Here is a 21,556-nt window from a genome sequence, read left to right as displayed (position 1 = left end):
GCTCCTTGCAAGGAGCCACTTCTCCCTCTGCCTGTGTTTCTGCCTCTCTCTGTGTGTCTCTCATGAATAAAAATAAAATCTTAAAAAAAAAAAAAAGTGTATGTCTTTGAAAACAGGGACTAAAATGGGACTCAGCCTGGCATTCAAGAAGAGTCAGGAGATGTTTGTTGCTCTGAATTGAACAACCCTGCAGTTTTGGCAGATGGGGTTCTGGAGGCCCCAGTTCTGTGCTCCTGAGACACCTTGTGCAGATGTATGGGTTGTTCACTGCCTAAGGGCTGGGCACCTCCATTGACCAAGTCATGCACCGCCTTCCCAGAGGAGGCCCCAGTCTCCAAATTCACAAAAAAAGGCATCCTTATAGGCTAGCAGAGATTTTCGATTCCTAAGGCCAGGACATTTGCACCAGCTATTTCCCTGGTGAATTCCCCATTTGGCAAATTCTAACTCATTCTTCAAGGTCTCTGTGCCTCCAGGAAACCATCCCTCAACACATCCAGGCTGTCTGGGAGCTGCCCTCCGGAGTCACTTAGTGTCTTGTGCTTTCACCATGACAGCAAGCACACACCTCCCTCTGTTCTGATCGTGTTCATGCCCAGATCTCCTCAATGCCTGGGATGTAGCCTGATTCAGCTCAGCAACTGCAGTGCCCAGCAAAACACAGTACACAGGAGGCCCAGGCCCTGGCCCTAATATTCCCTCTCAATAGTGCCAATGAGAATGAATAATCTCAAACAGGAAGTTTAGAATTAATCAGCATAGTCAAACCTGGATTCCTCACCTTCCCACCATCCTACACCTGCCTCATCTCCTGCAGGAGTGACCCGCACTCTCCCGGTTGGGGGGGGGGGGTGCGGCCAAGGACCTTGTCATTATTCCCGACTCTTTATACCCTACCTCTGCTGTGCCAGGAGATCTTGCTGGCTCCACCTTCAAAGTCAGTTTCCCAAATCTCCTATCTGCCATCCCCCACCAAAAAACAAAAAACAAAAAAACCCAAATCTAAAAACTGATGTGTTTTCCTAAACTTGGCATCAATATCCATCTGGTGTCATGACATACGACATCACTCTAAGTCGTGGAACAGCCTCTGTCACCCAGGCTTCTGCGGTCCACTGATACTTTCTTGCCTTTTGTTACTGGTGACTTCCAGTTTAATTGATCTCTGAAGATGGGCAAAGGAGCCAAAGACAGCCCCATGGGTTACAGTGAAAAGAAGCAACAGGAGGATTGGTCCCTTCCAAGAGCTCAAAGCAAATGCAACACAGGACTAAGGGCTCTGAGAATGTTTCAAATGACCCGGCAGCAGGGACACCCTGGCCAGCTCAGTTGGAAGAGTGGCAACACTTGATCTTGGGGTTGTGAATTTGAGCCCCACATTGGGTATGGAGATTACTGGGGGGGGGGGGGGACTAAAAAAATAATAAAATAAAATTACCTGTTTGTCCCAAAGTCTTCAAGCAACCAGATCTGGGGTCGGGGGATAAGATGATGCCGAACCTTGTTATTTCTGACCACAGTGGTCAGGTGCATGGAGAAGCCCTCACTGGACCCCAGCAGTGACTTGCCCACTGGGCATTCATTACTGTGACATTCAGAGATTCAAGAGAATTACCTAGATGACACTGAGACCATTAGGGGCACAGGGGATGACTCCCCACAGAAGAAAAGGTGAAATGAGTGATCCATTATCAGGGAGCAAGAATGCCTGTCTCCTTCAAAGGCCCTTCTAGCTGGACCAAAAATCGAATTGACACAAGACAATATTAGGTGGAGAAATTCAGATTTAATGGCAGATGCACGGGGAATCCACACATACGTGGAAATTCCAAAGGCAGCCAGGCAAAACAAGGTATGTGTGTCAATCTGAACCACAGAGAAGGGGGCAGGGGTCTGGGACTTCAGAGGAAAGAAATGCACTTCACAGGGTGCTTAGAAGGGTGGATGTTTAGGAATCAGATGTTTGCCCTGCCCTAGAGATGGGCCACTCAGATAAAATTTATCTCAGCTAATAACCCCTATTCTGGGAAAGACCCTCAATTTAGGTTCTTCTATATAGTTAAGGAAGGACAAAAGTTTTTCTTGAGCCTGTAGGGTCTCAGTTGCCTTCAGCTCAGAATAATTTTCATGCCAAAGTGGCCTATGGTGGGGAGGTCCTACCCTCAGCGCCTGTACAGTTCATGGCTGATCATCAACACTGTGTGTTTATCAGTGACCAAGAAATTCCAACTGGCTTGCTCAATTAAAATGAGACCTCCAGGGTGGGTGGGTGGCTCAGTTAGAAAAATGTTGGCTCAGGTCATGATCTCAGGGTTATGAGATCCAGCCCCAAACAAGGCTCCGCACTGTGTGTGGAACCTGCTTAAGATTCTCTCTCTCCTTCTCCCTCTGCCCCTCTCCTCCTCCCTCTCTAAAAAAACAAAAACAAAAAACAAAAAACAAAAAACCAAACAATCCCTCCCCCTCAAAAAAACCCTGAGGCTTTCCAGACAAGATCCTTTGTTAAGGAGTAGGGGACAAAGCAAGAAACCCTACAAAGGCCACTTGCCTCATCCCTAGGGAACCTCACTCCTAACCCTGCCTCAGATTTCCAACTACAACTGGATGATGGGGTTGATGGCTTGATCAATGACCCGTCTCCAGAGTCCTCACACCAGCAGATGTCATGAGCATTGACTGCATGCGAACACCCAAGTGCTTGGCCACATCTGTACCTGGATGTGTGACATAATGTTTTACGAAACCTTCTCCCCAGAGATAAAAAATTCCTGGGATGCCTGGGTGGCTCAGTCAGTTAAGCATGGAACTCTTGATTTGGGCTCAAGTCATGATCTCAGGATCATGACGTCGAGACCTATATCAGGCTCCATGTTCAGTGAGGGGTCTGCTTCTCCCTCTCCCTCTGTTCATCCCCACTTGAGTGTGCTCTCTCTCTAATAAAAAATAAATAAAATCTTTGAAAAAGAGAGATAAAAAGTGCCTGGTATTTATAATCTATTTTTATCCCACTCTGACTCGATGGATCATTTCCTTATTCACTGCTCTATTTTTAAAACCTTGACATTTAAATTGAGACATTATTTATAAATTGAATCCCATTTAAGTATGAATATTCATACGTACTGCTAGAGGAATGTTAATGTGTCTGATTAAGGGCGCTGTGCCAGACGTCGCTGGCATATACATAGTATATGCATCCTATTACCAGCCTAGCATCTGCAAATTTTTGCCTAATCATTTTTTTAAAGATTTTATTTATTTGAGACAGCGAGAAAGAGCACAAGCAGGGGGAGGGGTAGAGGGAGAGGGAGAAGCAAGCTCCCCAATGAGCAGGGAGCCCGATGTGGGGCTCAATCCCAGGACCCTGAGATCAAGACCTGAGCTGACTGGAGCACTGAAGCATCCCTAGGATCTGCAAATTCTTGCATTTTGAATTACACCTGGTCCCCTGGATAAAGTCTGCAGGTCGGTTAACTAGAATCTACCTCCCTCTCGACATCTCCAGTGCTTCTACCCGAGAGGAAATTATGGTTATCTCCTGCCTGGATGGTCCTCACTAGGTCCCCGCCTCCGTGCTCCTGCCACATTTTGTTCTCCGGATGGCCGGCAGAGGGCGCCGGCTCCCGCTTACGGAGGCTCAGAATCCGTCGCGGCTCCCTCCCGGGGCTCACCGGCTCCCTCCCGGGGCTCACCGGGCAGGACCCCAAGACCCAGCACCATCCATCCCCAGAACCCATCTCTCCTCTCCTCTCCATCCCTCTCCCCCTCGCTCGCTCACTCGGTTCCAGACATACAGCCTTTCTAGCGGCTCCTGCAATACGCCAGGCCCAGTCCTGCCCCAGAACCTCTACAAAGGCTGTTCCCTTTGCCTATAATGCTCTTCCACCCAAGGCTCCTTCCCTTACCTCCTCACCCTGTTGGTGTTCTGTTTTTATTTCTTTAGCACTTACAATGTATAAAATAATGTCAAAAAATAATAATATCAAGCAGATGGATTATTATCTGGTTATTCCCACAAGAAGGTTGGATTCATGAGGGAAGGATTTTTTTCCCTCTTCTTGTTCATGTTTGTGCCTGAAACACCTAAACAGCTCTATGCAATAGAACTTTTTATGATGGTGGCAATGTTCTGTGTCTGTCTGGCAGGACAGCTGCTGGTGGTCACGGGGTATCCCCTAAGCACCTGAAATGCAGCGAGTGACAGTGATTTTTAAATTTTATTTCATTTTAATTCATTTTTTTTAAAAAAAGATTTTATTTATTTATTCATGAGAAACACAGAGAGAGAGGCAGAGACACAGGCAAAGGGAGAAGCAGGCTTCGTGGAAGGAGCCGGATGTGGGACTTGATCTGGGACCAGGATCACGCCCTAGGCTAAAGGCACTCAACCACTGAGCCACCAGGTGTCCCTCATTTGAATTCATTTAAACTTAAATAGTAACACATGGGGGATCCCTGGGTGGCGCAGCAGTTTGGCGCCTGCCTTTGGCCTAGGGCGCGGTCCTGGAGACCCAGGATCGAATCCCACATCGGGCTCCCGGTGCATGGAGCCTGCTTCTCCCTCTGCCTGTGTCTCTGCCTCTCTCTCTCTCTCTCTCTCTGTGACTACCATAAATAAATAAAAATTAAAAAAAAAATTAAAAAAAAATAAATAGTTACACATGGCTATTGGTTATCTTATTGGACAGCTATGAGGATTTTTTTTTTTTTTTTTAAGATTTCTTTCTTTCTTTGAGAGAGAGAGAGTGGGAGCGGGAGGGGCAGAGGGAGAGGGAGATAGAATCTCAGGCTGGCTTGGCACTGAGCACAGGGCCTGATGCAGGGCTCGATCCCACAACTCTGAGATCACCACCTGAGCCAAAACTAAGAGTCAGAGGCTCCATCAACAGTGCCACCCAGGGGACCCCAGACATGAGGATATTTAATAAATATTTGTCAAATGAATAAATGAAGTCCTTACTACACCTAAGCACTATTTTCTTTTTCCTTTTTTCAAAGATTTATTTGTTAATTTATGAGACACACAGAGAGAGGCAGAGACAGGCAGAGGGAGAAGCAGGCTCCCTGCAGGGAGCCTGATGTGGGACTCGATCCCAGGACCCCGGGGATCACGCCCTGAGCCAAAGGCAGACATTCAACCACTGAGCCACCCAGGTGGCCCTCTAAGCATTATTTTCAACCTTAGTTTGCAATCTGGTTTGAATCTTCATATCAGCTCTGGGCAGAAGGAGCTGCTAGGTGCTCCATTTTGCAGATGAGCAAATGCAGGCAGAGACGATTCATATCCGACCCAAAATCACACAGCTTGGAAAGCGCAGAGACAAAATTCAATCTCAGCACTAAACGGATCTCACTCTCTCTGCTCTGGGGTATGACCTCAAAACTTTCTCCCAGGTGTCTGCCCAGAGTGGGTGGTGGTCAGGTTAAAGTGTTATGGATGTGGGGCCTGAGGATGCCACATGGACCAACCTACCTTGGTTCTAGGCTGTGGGGAAGCTGGGTGGTGACTCTCAGGGCTGGAAGCCCGGGAGACCCTAGGAGATCCAAGACCTGGGAGGGCAGAACGGGACTTGGTGAGGGCAGGGAATGCCAAGCAAGTCCCATCCAGCCCAGGACGCTCACCTGAGCGAGGCGTGGAGAGGTCTCTGTCGCCCCCGGGGGGCCGCCCCCAGTCAGCTTCAGGGGACCGGGATGAACTCAGTTCCAAGGACTCAGGCAGGCTCTGGAAGGGTCAGGAAAGGAGAATAATGTTTATTATCATCATAACTACTGTTTTTCAGGCACTTAGCAACTGAGACAGCATGAATAGGAGTAAGATTGAAAATTGGTCTCATTTCAAATCTCAGTTCTGCCATTTATAAGCTGTGTGACCTTGGGCAAGTTACTTACCTCTCTAGGCCATATTTCATCGCTTTCTTTCTTTCTTTCTTTTTTTAAAAGATTTTATTTATTTATTCTTCAGAGACACAGAGAGGCAGAGACAGGCAGAGGGAGAAGCAGGCTCCCTGCGGGGAGCCTGAGGCAGAACTCGATCCCAGGACCCCAGGATCACGACTTGAGCCAAAGGCAGACACTCAACCACTGAGCCATCGAGGTGCCCCCATATTTCATCTTTGATATGAAGATTGAATCCATACATGTAAAGCACTTAGAACAGCAATTGACGCACAGGGAGGCATTGTAAGTGCAAGGTTTTGTAACAATTATGCATCTGGAGCTGTGATAAAGCATTTGCATTATCTCATTGAATTCCCTCCATAGGGCAGCCGGGGTGGCTCAGCGGTTTAGCGCCACCTTCAGCCCAGGGGGTGATCCTGAAGACCGGGGATCGAGTCCCACATGGGGTTCCCTGCATGGAGCCTGCTTCTCCCTCTGCCTGTGTCTCTGCCTCTCTTCTCTCTCTCATGAATAAATAAAATCTTAAAAAAAAAAAAAGAATTTCCTCCATAAACCCAGAAGGCAGCAATTATATCCTTATTTAACAGATGGGGAACCAAGGCTCAAGAATGAGATTGATGACCAATATCACAAAGATAGCAGAGCTGGGATCTGAACCCCCAGGTCTCTCAGATACAGGAACTGATGGTCAAGACAAGCAGCAGCTCTAACCCAGCTATGAGAAACAACAGTGGCTCCTGCTTCCTGAGGGCCTTCTCTGTGCCAGACACTTTCTAATCATCATTTCTCCTTTTTTACAGAACCTTGAAGTTGAGGTTATGATCAGTGGTGTCTCGTAAATGTTTAATAAATGTCTCTCTGGGAGAAAACAGCCCTGGTTTGCAGCGTTGCCAATCTCTGTGGTGTAAGTACGGCCACCATGGCCAATTTCAAGCTACCAACATGACATCACTGAATATGGAGTTGAGAAGAGATGCACACAATTGGCTCTTGGGAGGTGTTGGGAGCTGGCTCCAGCATACCACTGCAATATGATCACAATGTAACAAGCAAAGAAACAAAAGCTTCTGGAGCTTAGGATACTTGCCTGCGGTTGGTTAGCTGAGAGAAAAAAAGGGAGAGAAAAAAAGATGAGTGGGTGACGAGTGGGATCAGGGCAGATGGGACAGAAAGTTGGGGGTGGGGAGACAGGTTTGTGAGTCTCACCTCCCTCTCTGATGACTCCTCGCCTTGGAGTGCAGGGGATGGGGAGTCAGGTTCCATATTGGGAGGTGGTTTCTGGGGGCTCCCCAGACCTGCCAGTGTGTCTTCCACCATCCATAGCTGCTGCTGAGCAGATGCTCTGTCCTAGGAGGAGGAAAGAAATCTGTTACTCAAAGGTGGGAAAATGCGAGGGTTAAAGTTGGGTCTGCAATCAGTGAAGCTCTATTTATGGAGTCATAAATGGATTATGTATGCATGTGGAAGTTATATTTGTGAATATCCCTCTTCGTGACTCTTCACCACTTATCACAAACATTGTCTTTTCTACTCTGCTCTGCAATGTTACCTCTGTTATACATAGATGAGTGTATAAATATGTGAGTCTGTTTCTGAATACCCTATTCTATTCCTTTGGTCCATTTGTCTAAACTTGTGTTGGTACTACATTATGTTATTAACTGTAGCTTTATAGTTAGACTTGACATTTAATTGTCTTATTCCTCCAGCTTAGTTCTTGGAGGTCTCTTTGGCTACTCTTAATCTTTTGCACTTCCAGATATAATTTAGAATTAGTTTGTCAATTTCTATATAGAAATTTCCCAGGGCTGGCTCAGTCCAAGGAGCTTGCAACTGTTGATCTCGGGGTCGTGAGTTCAAGGCTTACCTTGGGTGTAGAGAGTACTTAAAGAAAGAAAGAAAGAAAGAAAGAAGAAAGAAAGAAAGAAAGAAAGAAAGAAAGAAAGAAAGAAAGAAAAAAGAAGGAAGGAAGGAAGGAAGGAAGGAAGAAAGAAAGAAAGAAAGAAAGAAAGAAAGAAAGAAAGAAAGAAAGAAAGAAGAAAGAAAGAAAGAAAGAAAGAAAGAAAGAAAGAAAGAAAGAAAGAAAGAAAGAAAGAAAAAAGGCAGCCCGGGTGGCTCAGCGGTTTAGCGCCGCCTTCAGCCCAGGGCCTGATCCTGGAGACCTGGGATCGAGTCCCACATCAGGCTCTCTGCATGGAGCCTACTTCTCCCTCTGCCTGTGTCTCTGCCTCTGTCTCTCTCTCTCTGTGTCTCCCATGAATAAATAAATAAAATGTTTAAAAAAAGAAAGAGAAAGAAAGAAAGAAAAAGATTAAAAAAAGAAAGAGAAAGAAAGAAAGAAAAAGAAAGATGTGTATTGGGATTATAAATCAATCTGGAGAGACTATCTCTTTACATTATGTATTTTTCCTTCTACAAACATGATATATCTCTCCATTTATGTAGGTTTTCTTTAATTTCTCCCAGTGATGTTTTGTGGCTTTCAGAACAGATGTCTTGTATATCTTTCATTAGATTTTTTTTTCCTGGATATTTAATTTGTTATTCCAATTACAAACACTAATGCTTATAAATATTTATTCTCTATTCATTTGGTGCTAACATAGAAGATAATTGATTTTTGCATACTACCCGTGCGTTCAGTGACCTTGATGAATTTGTTTATTCTAATAGCATAGCTGGAAATTATTTTGGATTTGCTACATTTATAGAATCATGTATCATCTGTAAATAAAAATAGATTTAATTCTTCTTCTCTGGTCCTTATACGTTTATTTCCTAGACTTGTACTGTCTAGGACAATGTTAATTAGAACTGGTAATAGCAGACACCCTCGTCTTAGTCCAGCTATTAGGCAGAAAGTTCTCAATATTTCACTGCCAACTATGTTTGCTGTAGGTTGTTTCGGATGTTATCAGATTAAGGAAGTTCCCTTCTATTCCTATTTTGCTAAGAGCTTTTATCATTAATGGATGTTAAATTTAGTCAAATGTTTTTCCTGCATTTATTGAGATGATCATGTGACCTTTCTCCTTTTAAGAAAATGTGAAATACATGGACTGATTTTCAATTTTTTTTAAATTTTTTTAAAATTTATTTATTTATGATAGTCACAGAGAGAGAGAGAGAGAGAGAGAGGCAGAGACACAGGCAGAGGGAGAAGCAGGCTCCATGCACCGGGAGCCCGACGTGGGATTCGATCCTGGGTCTCCAGGATCATGCCCTGGGCCAAAGGCAGGCTGCGCCACCCAGGGATCCCTGATTTTCAAATGTTAATTAACCTTGCATTCCTATAATAAACCTAATTTAGTTCTTGTCATACATTGCTGGTATTGAGTGATATTTAACACCAGTAGGTGGGGGATTGGAGTTGAGGGATGGATTTTAGGAAGAAGAGGTATGGGTTTTTTTTTTTTTTTTTTTTTTTTTTTTTTTTTTTTTATTTATGATAGTCACAGAGAGAGAGAGAGGCAGAGACACAGGCGGAGGGAGAAGCAGGCTCCATGCACCGGGAGCCCGACGTGGGATGCGATCCCGGGTCTCCAGGATCGCGCCCCGGGCCAAAGGCAGGCGCCAAACCGCTGCGCCACCCAGGGATCCCGAGGTATGGGTTTAACATGAAGACAGCAGAGCTTAAATCTTTGAGTATACATTTAATACTAGAAGTCAATGGTTTGTTTTGTTTCGTGTTGTGGGCTTGGACCCACCAACCCAAGATCATAACCTCTTAAGACCTGACATCAAGAGTCGGACACTTGGGGCACTTAGGTGGCTCAGTGGTTGAGAGTGTCTGCCTTCAGCTCAGGTCATGATCTAGGGGTCCTGGGATTGAGTCCCACATGGGGCTCCCCACAGAGAGCCTGCTTCTCCTTCTGCCTATTTCTCTGCCTTTCTCATGAATAAATAAAATCTTAAAAAAATAAATAAAAGAACCAGAAGGGAGAGTGGTTCTGAACCTGGGCAGGCCTTCAAGTAAAAAGCAAGTCCAATAAGGAGTTTAAAATGAAAGGACAGGACACAGGGGGAGGAGCTTAAATGCCAAAAGGGATTCCAGGGGAAAATGGAGGCAAGAGTGAAGTTCGGGGGACATACCTGGGGGGAACCAAGGTGCAGCAGGTACTCCAGGGTCTCCCTCAAGGTGCCCAGCTCCTGTTCCAGGCTGCTGTAGATGTCCCAAACCCGCTCTCGCTCCTTGGGTCCCGAAAATGGGGAGACACAGGGTCAGGATGCCCACCCACCAGATCTTCACTCACTCCATTTTTTTCCCAGCTGACAAGGAGGAAGAAAAGCCTGATCCCTGGTCCCCTGGGGAGGGTAGAAGGACTACAATTCTTTTTTTTTTTTTTTTTTTTTTTTTTTAATTTATGATAGTCACACACACAGAGAGAGAGAGAGAGAGGCAGAGACACAGGCAGAGGGAGAAGCAGGCTCCATGCACCGGGAGCCCGACGTGGGATTCGATCCCGGGTCTCCAGGATCGCGCCCTGGGCCAAAGGCAGGCGCCAAACCGCTGCGCCACCCAGGGATCCCAGGACTACAATTCTTAAGAGCCTTTTGGGACACCTAGGTGGCTCAGCGGTTGAGCGCTTCCCTTCGGCCCGGGGTGTGTTCCTGGAGTCCCAGGATCGAGTCCCGCGTCGGGCTCCCTGTGAGGAGCCTGCTTCTCCCTCTGCCTGTGTCTCTGCCTCTCTCTCTCTCTGTCTTTCATGAATAAATAAATAAAATATTTTGTAAAAAAAGAGCCTTTTTGCTCAGACTGGGATCCCCAACATCTATATGGAACCTGCTGTTATAATGAGCTGCTAATGTAGACAAATAACAGATTTCCTTAAATTCCCTGATTACCCCTGAACTCCCCTAGGGAGGCAGAATCTGCAGATTCAAGATCACAACCCCCAAATGTCCCCCGGGGAAGCATCACCATCATCACCATCATCATCATCATCATCATCATCATCATCGCAGCTAACATTTCTTAGGCACTTACCATATACCAGGCAATGTTCTTAGCTCTCATTTAATTTTCTTTCTCTCTCTCTCTTGTTAAGATTATTCATTTGATAGAGAGGAGAAAGAGAGAGAGAGAGAGAGAGAAAGCAACCATGAGTAGTGGGAGGAGCAGAGGGAGAGGGAGAAGCAGACTCGCCACCGAGCAGGGAGCTCAATGCCGGCCTCTATCCCAGGACTCTGGGATCATGCCCTGAGCTAAAGGCAGATTCTTTTTTTTTTTTTTTTTTTAATTTTTTATTTATTTATGATATTCACAGATATATATATAGAGAGAGGCAGAGACACAGGCAGAGGGAAAAGCAGGCTCCATGCACCAGGAGCCTGATGTGGGATTCGATCCCGGGTCTCCAGGATCGCACCCTAGGCCAAAGGCAGGCGCTAAACCGCTGCGCCACCCAGGGATCCGTAAAGGCAAATTCTTAACCTACTAAGCCACCCAGGCACCCCAGCTCTCATTTAATTCTCATGAGGTAAGTATTATTAATGCCTCCATTTTACAGATAATAATATCTGTATATAATTATAGACAAACATTTAAATATTTCTTACTATATACCAGATACCTGTTAAATATTCATATACATTTATATGGTATATATTTATATGATATTTATGCAATTTGTATACAAATGTATTTATAGGGTATATATATTATATACAAATATATAAAGGATATTATATCTTATTTAATTGTTAAATATTCATTCATTTATGTTATGTATAAATATATATGTACTCATAAAATTCTTACAATGACTCCATGAAATAAATATTACTTTTATCATTTCAAGTTTATGTAAGAGGCATCTAAAGCCCAGAGGAGTTAAGTAACTTCTCTAAGGTCACACAACTACAATGAGTAGGAATAGGGGCTGAGATCCAAAGATAGGTAGCTCATATCTAATTCCCCCTCTCAAACCACTAAATTAAGTCTGCTGTTTCTTGGCTGCTTCCCCCTTACCCTTTAAGACCATCAAGATGACTGGTTTAAAACTTGGGGAGAAGCAAGGAGCCTGGGTGGTGCATTTGCTTAAGCATCTGACTCTTGATTTCAGGTTAGGTCATGACCTCAGGGCTGTGAGATGGAGCCTCATGTCCTGCTTGGTACTGGGTGTGGAACCTGCTTAAGATTCTCTCTCTCGGGATCCCTGGGTGGCGCAGCGGTTTGGCGCCTGCCTTTGGCCCGGGGCGCGATCCTGGAGACCCGGGATTGAATCCCACGTCGGGCTCCCGGTGCATGGAGCCTGCTTCTCCCTCTGCCTGTGTCTCTGCCTCTCTCTCTCTCTGTGACTATCATAAATAAATAAAAATAAATATTTTTTTAAAAAAAGAAAAGATTCTCTCTCTCAAAAAAAAAAAAAAAAAAGATTCTCTCTCTCCCTCTGCCCCTCCTCTCCTAAAAAAAAAAAAAATTGGGCACAGGGGAATTCTCAAGAACAACCTTCCCATGAGCCTCTGCCCCCAGGTCCCTTTCACTAACAACCTGTAGAGTCCTCAGGTCTCCTGGGAGGACACGCTCCTTCCCAGATGCTCACCTGAGTCAGGTGACAAAGAGTGGCCCTCACGCTGACCAGTCGGTCCTGCAGGAGGCGTTGGCGCCCCCAGGCCCTCCCTGGAGCTGCAGCCTCCCTGGTTGCTTGGCCCAGCTGCTGCCTAGTTAACTCCAAGGCTGCTTCTAGCTGCTCCTGCACCAAGATGGAAGGTGGTTAGACTTCTGAATCCACATTCAGCCACAGGAGGAGAGAAAAGGTGTCCTCCTAAATCCTTGGGCATGGTGGAGATCAGGAAGGGAGAGGCAGGCGGAGAGGCCAAATGTCTTTCCTCGAAGCCTCGTACCTTTTCCTCCTGCCTCTGGTCTATCTCCTCCTGCAGCCTCTTCAGGAGCCGGTCCTGCCCACACAGCTTGGTCAACAGAGTCTGGAGAAAGGAGAACAGGAGCTACTTCTGGATCAGACCTGGCTCTTCCCCCTGTTATCCCTGCCACCCCCACCCCCATCTAAAGCATTCTCTCCCAACTCTGAGAACTTGGAAAGGCTTAGACTACAGAGAACTTACATCTGTCTCCAGGCTTTGGTGAAAAGTTGAGTCCAGGGGGGGACCCGGCTGAGGAGGAGAAAAGCCAGAGGTCAAGTGGACAGTCAGGTCTTTCTTGTAGCTCATTGCTGAGTTAAGCCTTGTTTCTATTGACAGACCTCCTTCTCCTTATATGCTTCCCCACCCCCTTTTCTTAAATGTGGACTCCATGCCCAGCTTGGAGCCCAATGAGGGGCTTCAACTCACAACCCTGAGATCAGGACCTGAACTGAGATCAAGAGTCGGACGCTTAACTGACTGAGCCACCCAGGAGCCCCCTTATTAGCTTTGTTCCAAGCTTTAGCAAAGCACAGTGGACCATATGTCAGCTTCTTGGCTTTAGGAGAATCCAATGGACTCTGTTATAACTGCAGCAATGTAATAATTAGCAAAGAAAATTTAGACACTTCTTTTACAACTAAAAATAAGGACATTCAGTACTATTGTTACAATTTCACACAGTAGGGATCCCTGGGTGGCGCAGTGGTTTAGCGCCTGCCTTTGGCCCAGGGCGCGATCTTGGAGACCCGGGATCGAATCCCACGTCGGGCTCCCAGTGCATGGAGCCTGCTTCTCCCTCTGCCTGTGTCTCTGCCTCTCTCTCTCTCTCTCTCTGTGACTATCATAAGTAAATAAATTTTAAAAAAAAAATTCACACAGTATTAGAGATCCTGACCTGTGCTATAATAAAAGAAAAAGAAAACAAATAGAAATGTAAGAATAGGAAGGAGAAAAGTAAAACTATCATTATTACAAATGATAAACCTAGGACACCTGAGTGGCTCAGTGGTTGAGCATCTGCCTTTGGCTCAGGGCACGATTCTGGAATCTAGTCCCACATCAGGCTCCCCAGAGGGAGCCTGCTTCTCCCTCTGCCTATGTTTCTGCCTGTCTGTGTCTCTTGTGAATAAATAATTTTTAAAAAATGATATGCTCATCGACCCAGAGAAATCAAGAAAATCAAACAGTAATTAGAATAAGAGAACCCAGGGGTGCCAGGCTGGCTTAGTCAGTGGAGCATGTGACTCTTGTTCTTGGGGTTTTGACTTTGAGCCCCACTTTGGGTATAGGGATTACTTCAAGAAAACTTTAGAAAAAAAAGAAGAAGACGACATTTAGCAAGGGTGCCAGGCGAAAGATGAAGTTCCAGACATCAATCGCATACTTCTACACCATCCATAGCCAGAAAATATGATTTAAAAAAAGGGGGGGGGATCCCTGGGTGGCTCAATGGTTTGGCGTCTGCCTTTGGCCCAAGGTGTGATCCTGGAAACCCGAGATCCAGTCCCACATTGGGCTCCCTGCATGGAGCCTGCATCTCCCTCTGCCTGTGTCTCTGCCTCTCTCTGTGTCTTTCATGAATAAATGGATACAATCTTGAAAAAATAAAATAAAATAAAATAAAATAAAATAAAATAAAATAAGAAGAAGATTCCATTCAAATAGCTATAAAAACTATCAGGAATTTAGGAGTTAACTAAGAACATACATGGTCTCCATGGAAAAAAAAATTTAAACTGAAATAAATAACTAGAAGATGATATGAATCAATGGAGAGAGAGTCTATATTTATGCAACCCAGTTTGTGACAGTCCTAGGAAACAAACAGAAGTATGTGTCAAGAGGCCTTGAAATATCCAGTCTTCTCTAGGTACACTAGTCCAGGAGATGACATTCTCTATAACAAAGAAAGAAAGGGGGACGCCTGGGTGACTCAGCTGTTGAGCATCTGCCTTTGGCTAGGGTCCTGATCCCATGATCCTGGGATCGAGTCCCACACTGGGCTCCCTGCATGGAGCCTGCTTCTCCCTTTGCCCCGTCTCTGCCTCTCTCTCTCTCTGTGTCCCTAATGAATAAATAAATAACATCTTAAAAAACAAAAAAGAAGAAAGAAAGAAAGAAAGAAAGAAAGAAAGAAAGAAAGAAAGACAGACTCCAGCAGATTCAAGGTGCCCCAGGACACCTACCAATAAAACCATGGAAGCCCGTGTCCCAGGAGCTCTCGGGGGTAGCTGGAGATACGTGGAGGAGCCAGAGGGGAGGACCTGGGAGGAATATTAAATAGAAATGTTGAGAAATTTACTTGTTTTAGTAACAAATATTAGAGTGGGTGTGTCCAGAATTGATATAACTTAAGAGACTCTTTGAAGTTCAAAACTGGGTCTCTGATCCCTGGGTGGTTCAGCGGTTTAGCATCTGCCTTCGCCTTGGGTTATGATCCTGGGGCCCCAGGATCGAGTCCCACATCGGGCTCCCTTGTGTGAAGCCTGCTTCTCCCTCTGCCTGTGTCTCTACCTCTCTCTGTGCATCTCTCATGAATAAATAAATAAAACCTTAAAAAAAAACAAACTGGGTCTCTGAACTTCAACTACTTGTTCTCCAGCTATGTACCACTGTGGGGACACATAGGATGATAATAAATGGACAAGCCTGGCAAAACTGCCCCAGGGACTGATGAAAGTTGCAGTCTACTCTCACATTTGTGGTTAACTGTGGATATTCTGGGCTACAGTTCCATGATGCTCAGAGGAAATAGCAGGTGACCATCTGGGAAAGATAAACTGGAGACACAAAACGGATGCAATCACACCACGTCTCCCAGGATGGTCTTGGAGTGACAGTATTTTGGACTACAACTCCCATAATACTTAAGGTGTAATGGCCAGAGACTGCGCTGAAAAGACAGCCCTGAGGGCTGATGGGAGATGAAGTCCACTTGCCCTCCCATCTGAACCCAGCCCTGATTATGTTTTTTTTTTTTTTTAAAGATTTTTTAAATTTTATTTATGCATGAGAGACACAGAGAGAGAGGCAGAGACACAGGCAGAGGGAGAAGCAGGCTCCATGCAGGGAGCCCGACATGGGACTCGATCCCCGGTCTCCAGGATCAGGCCCCGGGCCAAAGGCAGGCACTAAAGCGCTGAGCCACAGGGGATGCCCCCAGCCCTGATTATGTTGAACCACAAGCCCCATGGTGCCCAGGGGACCATGGCCTGCAGACCAGACCATGGCCATATGGGAAATGCAGTCCCCTTCACCATTACCTCGCTGCCCACCTGTGTTCTGGCCTCCTGACTCCAGTGCTGGGGACTCCTGGGGGGCCTTCCTCCCCCAGCCTCAGAAGAGGGTCCTCGTCGGGGGGTGGGTGGCCTGGACAGTGTTTGGCGCTGGAGAGGCCAATCCAGGGGAGGCCGGACATCGATGCGACTCAGAGGGGTGTGAGGTCTGGCGAGAGGTGCTATGTCACCAGAGGATGGAGGGGGTCTGCGTACAGGAGCAGAACGGGGCCGGGGGAGGCTCAGAGGGGAGGGAGGGCGGGAGAGGGGTGTGAACAGGCTGTTGGGAGGAGAGAATAGGGGAACTGGGTGACCTGGAGCCCCCTTCCCCACTACCCACCCAGTCAGCCTCATGGGGACACATCCCCTTTCAGTGTGTCTCACTGTCCCTTTATAGTAGAATTCCCCTCTATTACCCAGATACTGAATAATAATTTCTCCCTTTGTGGCATCTCCTCCTTAGGATATTCCCCCTATGGGTTCCGACCCCATGAGAACTCTAGCAACTCACATCCACTAAAGGGAGAAAGCACTAAGCCATATCCCGAAACAGACCCAGTCCCCACCTCTCTTAGGCATGCCCCCAACGTAGCTTTTCCTCTGATGCTCAGCCCTGTAGAACCTTCTGAACCCAGACTCCCTCAACTCACTCGGGGCTCCTGGTCCTCCGGATCCGAGGTCCAGACTGGAGATCGGCTATGGGGCTGGGAGTGAGCAGTCCGGGTCCTCCACGACCTCTGGAGAGCCGAGCCACCTCTGGTGACTCTAAGCCATGTCTTTCTTCCCCTCTGGTCACCTCTGGGGGACCACCGGGGCCTCCAGGGCCCTCTCCAGGCTGGGGACGTGCAGGTGACCTGGGTCGTCCACTAATAAGTGAGCACAGAAAAAGACATCACTCCTTTGTACCTCATAACCAGCCCTCATTCCCATTTCGTGGATTAGCACACGGGAACCTACACAGAATAAAAGAAAGGGTAGGTGGTGCACTGTAAATTGTTCCCACTTCGCAGATGGGAAAATCAAGGCCCTTCGTGTGGAAGTGACTAGTGTCAGGGCTACAAGGTCCATCCAGTCCGAGTCTCCAGCCTAAAACCTGGGGAAAGTTGGGACTTTCCTCTTATATTTGACATTCCTTAGGTGGCAGCCTCGGGGGTGGAGACTTCTGAGGGAGCCAATCAGAGAGTGTGGAATTTTGATGAAGGGGTGGGGCCGGGCAAAACGGTGGGCGGTGTCTAGAAGAGAAAGACTTTTTGCTGATTGGAAGACAGGAAGGTCCCTGGAGGTGGGGCCTGAAGGGCGGAGTCTCCTTAGCCAGAAGACTTGTGATTGGCGTAAAGGGGAGAGGCTGTGGGACGGTTAGATGGGCTCAGATTGGAGGTAGAGGTCTGGGACGTGGCCAGGACCTAGACTCACCCGTCGTCCCCCTCCGCGCGAGAAGCCCGGCCCAGCGCCCTCAGCCAGCCCCGCAGGTCCTCCAGCGTGTCGGCGGCCAGAACATAGGTCCTCATGCCTGGGTGCTCAGCCTGCGGGGAGAGAGAGCTGGGGACCCGACGCCCGGGCCCTCCAAAAAGGAGGATGCCGTGGACCCTGGTCAAGCCTTTTTAGCTCCAATAATGAATGCTCCCCCGGCCGCCCCCACGGCCTAGTGCCTTAGTGCCCGCGGGGGATGGACAGACTCACGGTGAAGGTGAAGCGCCGCCCTCGCGGGGCCCCTGGGCCATCGGGCCTGATACTGTAGCTAGGGAGCAGGACGCTGCCCAGGACGCTCTCCTCGCGGCTGTCTGCAGAAGAGGGCTGGGGTCAGCGACAGCGCAGGATCTGAAGGCCAGGAAGCTAAGGGAAAGGGCGGGGAGGGGGGAGGGGGCGTCCATCCCTCCCCAGTCAGGGCACTGACCCTTGTAATAGAAGAGGCAATGGCCGGAGAGGACGAACCAGCGGCGTTTCCAGAGCCGCAGCCCGGAGCTGTCCTGGGGAAACAGAGAGAGAGGAGGCCTGAGTAGAAGGGGAGTGCGGAGAGGAAATGTGGAAAGGCAGACGGTGACACCCAGGGGGGCACCTGGGTGGCTCAGTCACTTAAGAGTCTATCTTCGGCTCAGGTCATGATCCTGGGGTCGTGGGATCCAGCCCCACGTGGGTTCCCTGCTTAGTGGGGAGTCTGCTTCTCCCTCTCTCCACCACTGCCCCTCCCCACTTGTGCTCTCTGTCTCTCTCTCTCTCTCTCTCTCAAATAAATAAATAAAATTTAAAAAGAAAGAAAGAAAAGACAGTGACACCTGGAGACAGAGAAACCCAGAGAGAGGAGAGGAACAGACACATGTCTGATGCAATAGATTGAGCTGGAGAGCTGGAAGCTAGAGTGTGGTGGCTGAGCTCACACAGATTCTGGACACAGTCAGACCTGAGTTGGTCTCCTAGCTCCACCCCTGTCAAACTATGCCATTAGACTAGTCATCTCCTGGCTAGATACTTTAGTTAATCGGGGATTGGGAAGTTACTGGAAGGTTGAAATGAGCTACTATACAACATATAGGCAGGAATTTTGCATACTAAGACTTCTGGTCTGATTATTCTGGAGTCTGAGCGCTCCTAGAGCTCGCTTTCAGATTCCCTCTGACCCCAGCATGATAGGCTCCTTCTGGTCAGTTCTTGGCTCAAATGTCATCTTAGAGATGCCTTCCCTGACCAAGAGTCAAACTGTGCCTCTCATCCCACTGAGACTTTTGTGCGTATCCTCCTGTGGTTTGTTTTGTTTTTTAAGATTTTATTTATTTATTCATGAGAGACACAGAGAGGCAGAGACACAGGCAGAGGGAGAGGCAGGTTCCCTGCAGGGAATCTGATGCAGGACTCGATTCCAGGACCCAGGGTTCACGACCTAAGCCGAAGGCAGATGCTCAACCACTGAGCCACCCAGGCATCCCATCTGTGTTATTTCTTCATAGCAATCCCTACCATCTGAAATATGCTCATGTATTATCCATCCCTGCCCACCCCATCTCCAACAGACTACTGATACTTATTTGTCTTATTTGGGCTACGCACGTTATAAATATTCAGGAAGTGGTCACTGAATGAATGAATGAACAGGTGTGGGGAACAATGGCATAAAAAGGGGAGAAGCACCATTAGAAAACAAAACAAAACAAATTTGGAGGCTGGGAAGAAGAGAAACAATGGACAGCCAGGGATCCAGCATCCAGCGTCATTCAGTGTCCCTTCCCTTCTCCTGCTCACTCCACCTGCTTATGAAGCCAGCCTCGGATGTGCACTGGGAGGTTGGGATCCCTTCTGAGCGCATTGCCTCTCTTCCCGAAGGCGTGCACCTTGCTTACTGCCCGGGTAGGCTTCTGAGGAGAGATGGAGGACAGAGATGAACAGGGCCTTGGATCGGCCTGGGGAGGCGATGCCACGGGATGCAGGCAACCCAAGGCCCTCACTCAGCTGCCCTTAGAAACCAAGCCAAGGAGGGGATTGAATCTTGAGATCAGAATTGGAAGTGCATGGTACCAGTTGACAGACACTTTGAATAGGCGACTGGCTAGGGGGTGTTTGAGGCAAAAGAAAAAGCTACTGACTGATGGGGGAGGGATGGGAGAATCAAGGGTCTGCTGCCAAGGAGAGGATGCCGTTGGCCACCAGAGCCAGAAATGTTGTGCAGTCTTTGGGATCAGAATTGGAAATACTGCCTGGGAGGTCCCCATAACCAGGAAAGACTTCCATGCTGAGTCCCTGGTGATGGGTCAGCTGAATGGGAGGATGCCTCAGTGCCAGGGAGTGACATCTCTTAGCAACCACATCCAGGGCAGAGAGATGGCTCCAAGTCCTCCTTGCCAATAGAGGGGAGCCCCCTCTCCAGTCCATGCAGGCATCTCAGGCATACACAGCCAGTCCCACAGGAAGCCATTCCTTGGGGATGCCGCTGACCAAGGTTGGGACTGAATCTCTAGATTCTGGACTGGGGAAACTGGAAATGAGTAAACAGAGTGGCAGACGACAAAGAAATGAGTGTTGTCATTAGACTTTGGCCTGGGGTGACTATTTGTGACACAAGTGTCTCAGGCCTCTTGGGTCCTCATTGTCAGAGAAAGGTCTTTCCTTATAGGATTTCAGAACTGGGTAGGATGGCTAGAGGTAGGATAGGGAGTTCTAGGTCCCAGTCAAGGGCAGCCACTGCCTGAGTTCCTGGAGGGAGCTTCATGGCTGGGGAGTAGCCCTATCTTAGCAACCAGAGTCCAGCAGGATCATTACTCTGGTTAAATTAGGAAAATACGAAGGGGTGGGGACAGCTGGGAGTGCCTCTGAATTCCTAGCTGGGCCTGATGGGCAATTTGGGACCTTACTAGGTGTAGCAGAGCCCACTGCTACGGATCCTTGCTCTTAGCAACTGCTCTTAGCAACGGGGAATCCCTTGGGTTGGCACGGAACCCTGGGCTGGGAAACAGGAGGATGGGGCAGCCCAGAGCTCAGCCCTCCTCCCCAGCCCTTCCAAGAAGCTCCAACCTTGGTGCTCAGGCTGCCCAGAGAGGAGATGGTGGAGGCGCTGCTGGCCAGGCTGAGGCTGCTCCGGGGTCTGCCCTCCTCCATCCAGGGCTTGGGGAGAGAAAGAAAGGGGCTGTGTGCCTTGTCTCAGCAGCTGACCCGGCTGGGGACAGAGCCGGGGTCAGGGGCTCGCAGGTCGGAGGAGGCCGAGGAGAAAGAGCCCGTTGTCTGGGGACTGGGGGGCTGGGGGAGGCCCTGGCCCGGGACTGCATACCGAGAGCGATGCCAACAGAGGTGGGCGGCACTGGCAGCTGCCGGCAGCCCAAGACAGAGAATAGGGGCTCCTTTATTCTTGCCCCCTGCACTCTCGCCAGGAATTTGACCCTCTCTGTGCTCAGGGAGCCCCTATTCTCTGGCTCTTCCCAGCAGCCCCCAGCTACCTGTCTCCTGCCCTCCCACACACGCCCCCAAGCCATTCCTGCCAAGCCCTGGGACGCCTGGAATGCACGCCCAGGCACTCCCTCCCAGGCCAGCCAGGGAACTTACCAGCTCTGGGGTCCCAAAGACGGAGCGAGAGGACAGTGTGGGTGCTGGGGCTCCCAGCTGCAGTGTCCCTCCTTTTCTGGGGGGGCGGAGGGGGCTACCTCTCAGACCTGTCTCCCTTCTCACCTGCTCACTCACACGCTTTTTTGCTTTTTTTTTTTTTTTTTTGGTCTCTTGCCTCTTCTGATCACTCTTCCCTTTCTTTCCGAGTGTCTCTGTCTCTGGCCTCACCTGGTCTCTCCGGTTCTCAATCTGTCTCCTCCAGTCTCTCTCTCACTCATTCTCTTCCCCGCCCCCCACCTCAGCACTTTCCCTTCCAGTCTTTCTGTTTCTGTTCCAGATCTTTTTCGTTCGGGCTGACAGAGTCTCTTCCTCAGGTCTCCATTTCGTTCTCCCCCCCCCACCCCCACCCTCTAGCTCTTCCTCCTTCTCTCTATCTCTGTCCCCACCGACGCTGTTTCCTCCTCTCTCTCAGATTCCCCTTCTGTCTTCCTCCC

At 48.4% G+C, this 21,556-nt stretch overlaps 1 protein-coding gene across 4 annotated transcripts in view; it reads right to left on the bottom strand.

Moving 5' to 3' along the window:
* The window catches only part of PLEKHA4 (pleckstrin homology domain containing A4), a 27,279-nt gene extending 5,723 nt beyond the window's left edge, over window positions 1–21,556 (bottom strand). Inside the window, exons 1-16 of one of the 4 annotated variants that reach the window (XM_041743467.1) lie at window positions 21,063–21,556; window positions 20,538–20,627; window positions 19,277–19,384; window positions 17,932–18,004; window positions 17,718–17,818; window positions 17,451–17,560; window positions 16,688–16,903; window positions 16,038–16,317; window positions 14,949–15,026; window positions 12,964–13,011; window positions 12,745–12,825; window positions 12,444–12,593; window positions 9,991–10,089; window positions 7,105–7,245; window positions 5,623–5,722; window positions 5,474–5,550 (exon numbers count right to left, since the gene is read on the bottom strand). In XM_041743467.1, coding sequence (XP_041599401.1) covers window positions 5,474–5,550; window positions 5,623–5,722; window positions 7,105–7,245; window positions 9,991–10,089; window positions 12,444–12,593; window positions 12,745–12,825; window positions 12,964–13,011; window positions 14,949–15,026; window positions 16,038–16,317; window positions 16,688–16,903; window positions 17,451–17,560; window positions 17,718–17,818; window positions 17,932–18,004; window positions 19,277–19,384; window positions 20,538–20,621 — 1,746 coding nt within the window. In that variant the 5' untranslated portion in view covers window positions 20,622–20,627; window positions 21,063–21,556. Of the gene's footprint in view, window positions 1–5,473; window positions 5,551–5,622; window positions 5,723–7,104; window positions 7,246–9,990; window positions 10,090–12,443; window positions 12,594–12,744; window positions 12,826–12,963; window positions 13,012–14,948; window positions 15,027–16,037; window positions 16,318–16,687; window positions 16,904–17,450; window positions 17,561–17,717; window positions 17,819–17,931; window positions 18,005–19,276; window positions 19,385–20,537; window positions 20,628–21,062 lie in introns of those variants that run through there. The other 3 variants (XM_041743468.1, XM_041743470.1, XM_041743471.1) reach the window with 3 other exon arrangements.

The sequence above is a fragment of the Vulpes lagopus genome, chromosome 2, assembly GCF_018345385.1.
Source record: "Vulpes lagopus strain Blue_001 chromosome 2, ASM1834538v1, whole genome shotgun sequence".
In the NCBI taxonomy this organism is placed as follows: domain Eukaryota; kingdom Metazoa; phylum Chordata; class Mammalia; order Carnivora; family Canidae; genus Vulpes; species Vulpes lagopus.
The sequence above is the reverse complement of the archived record's forward strand: the minus strand, read 5'-3'. Positions and strand labels throughout refer to the sequence as shown.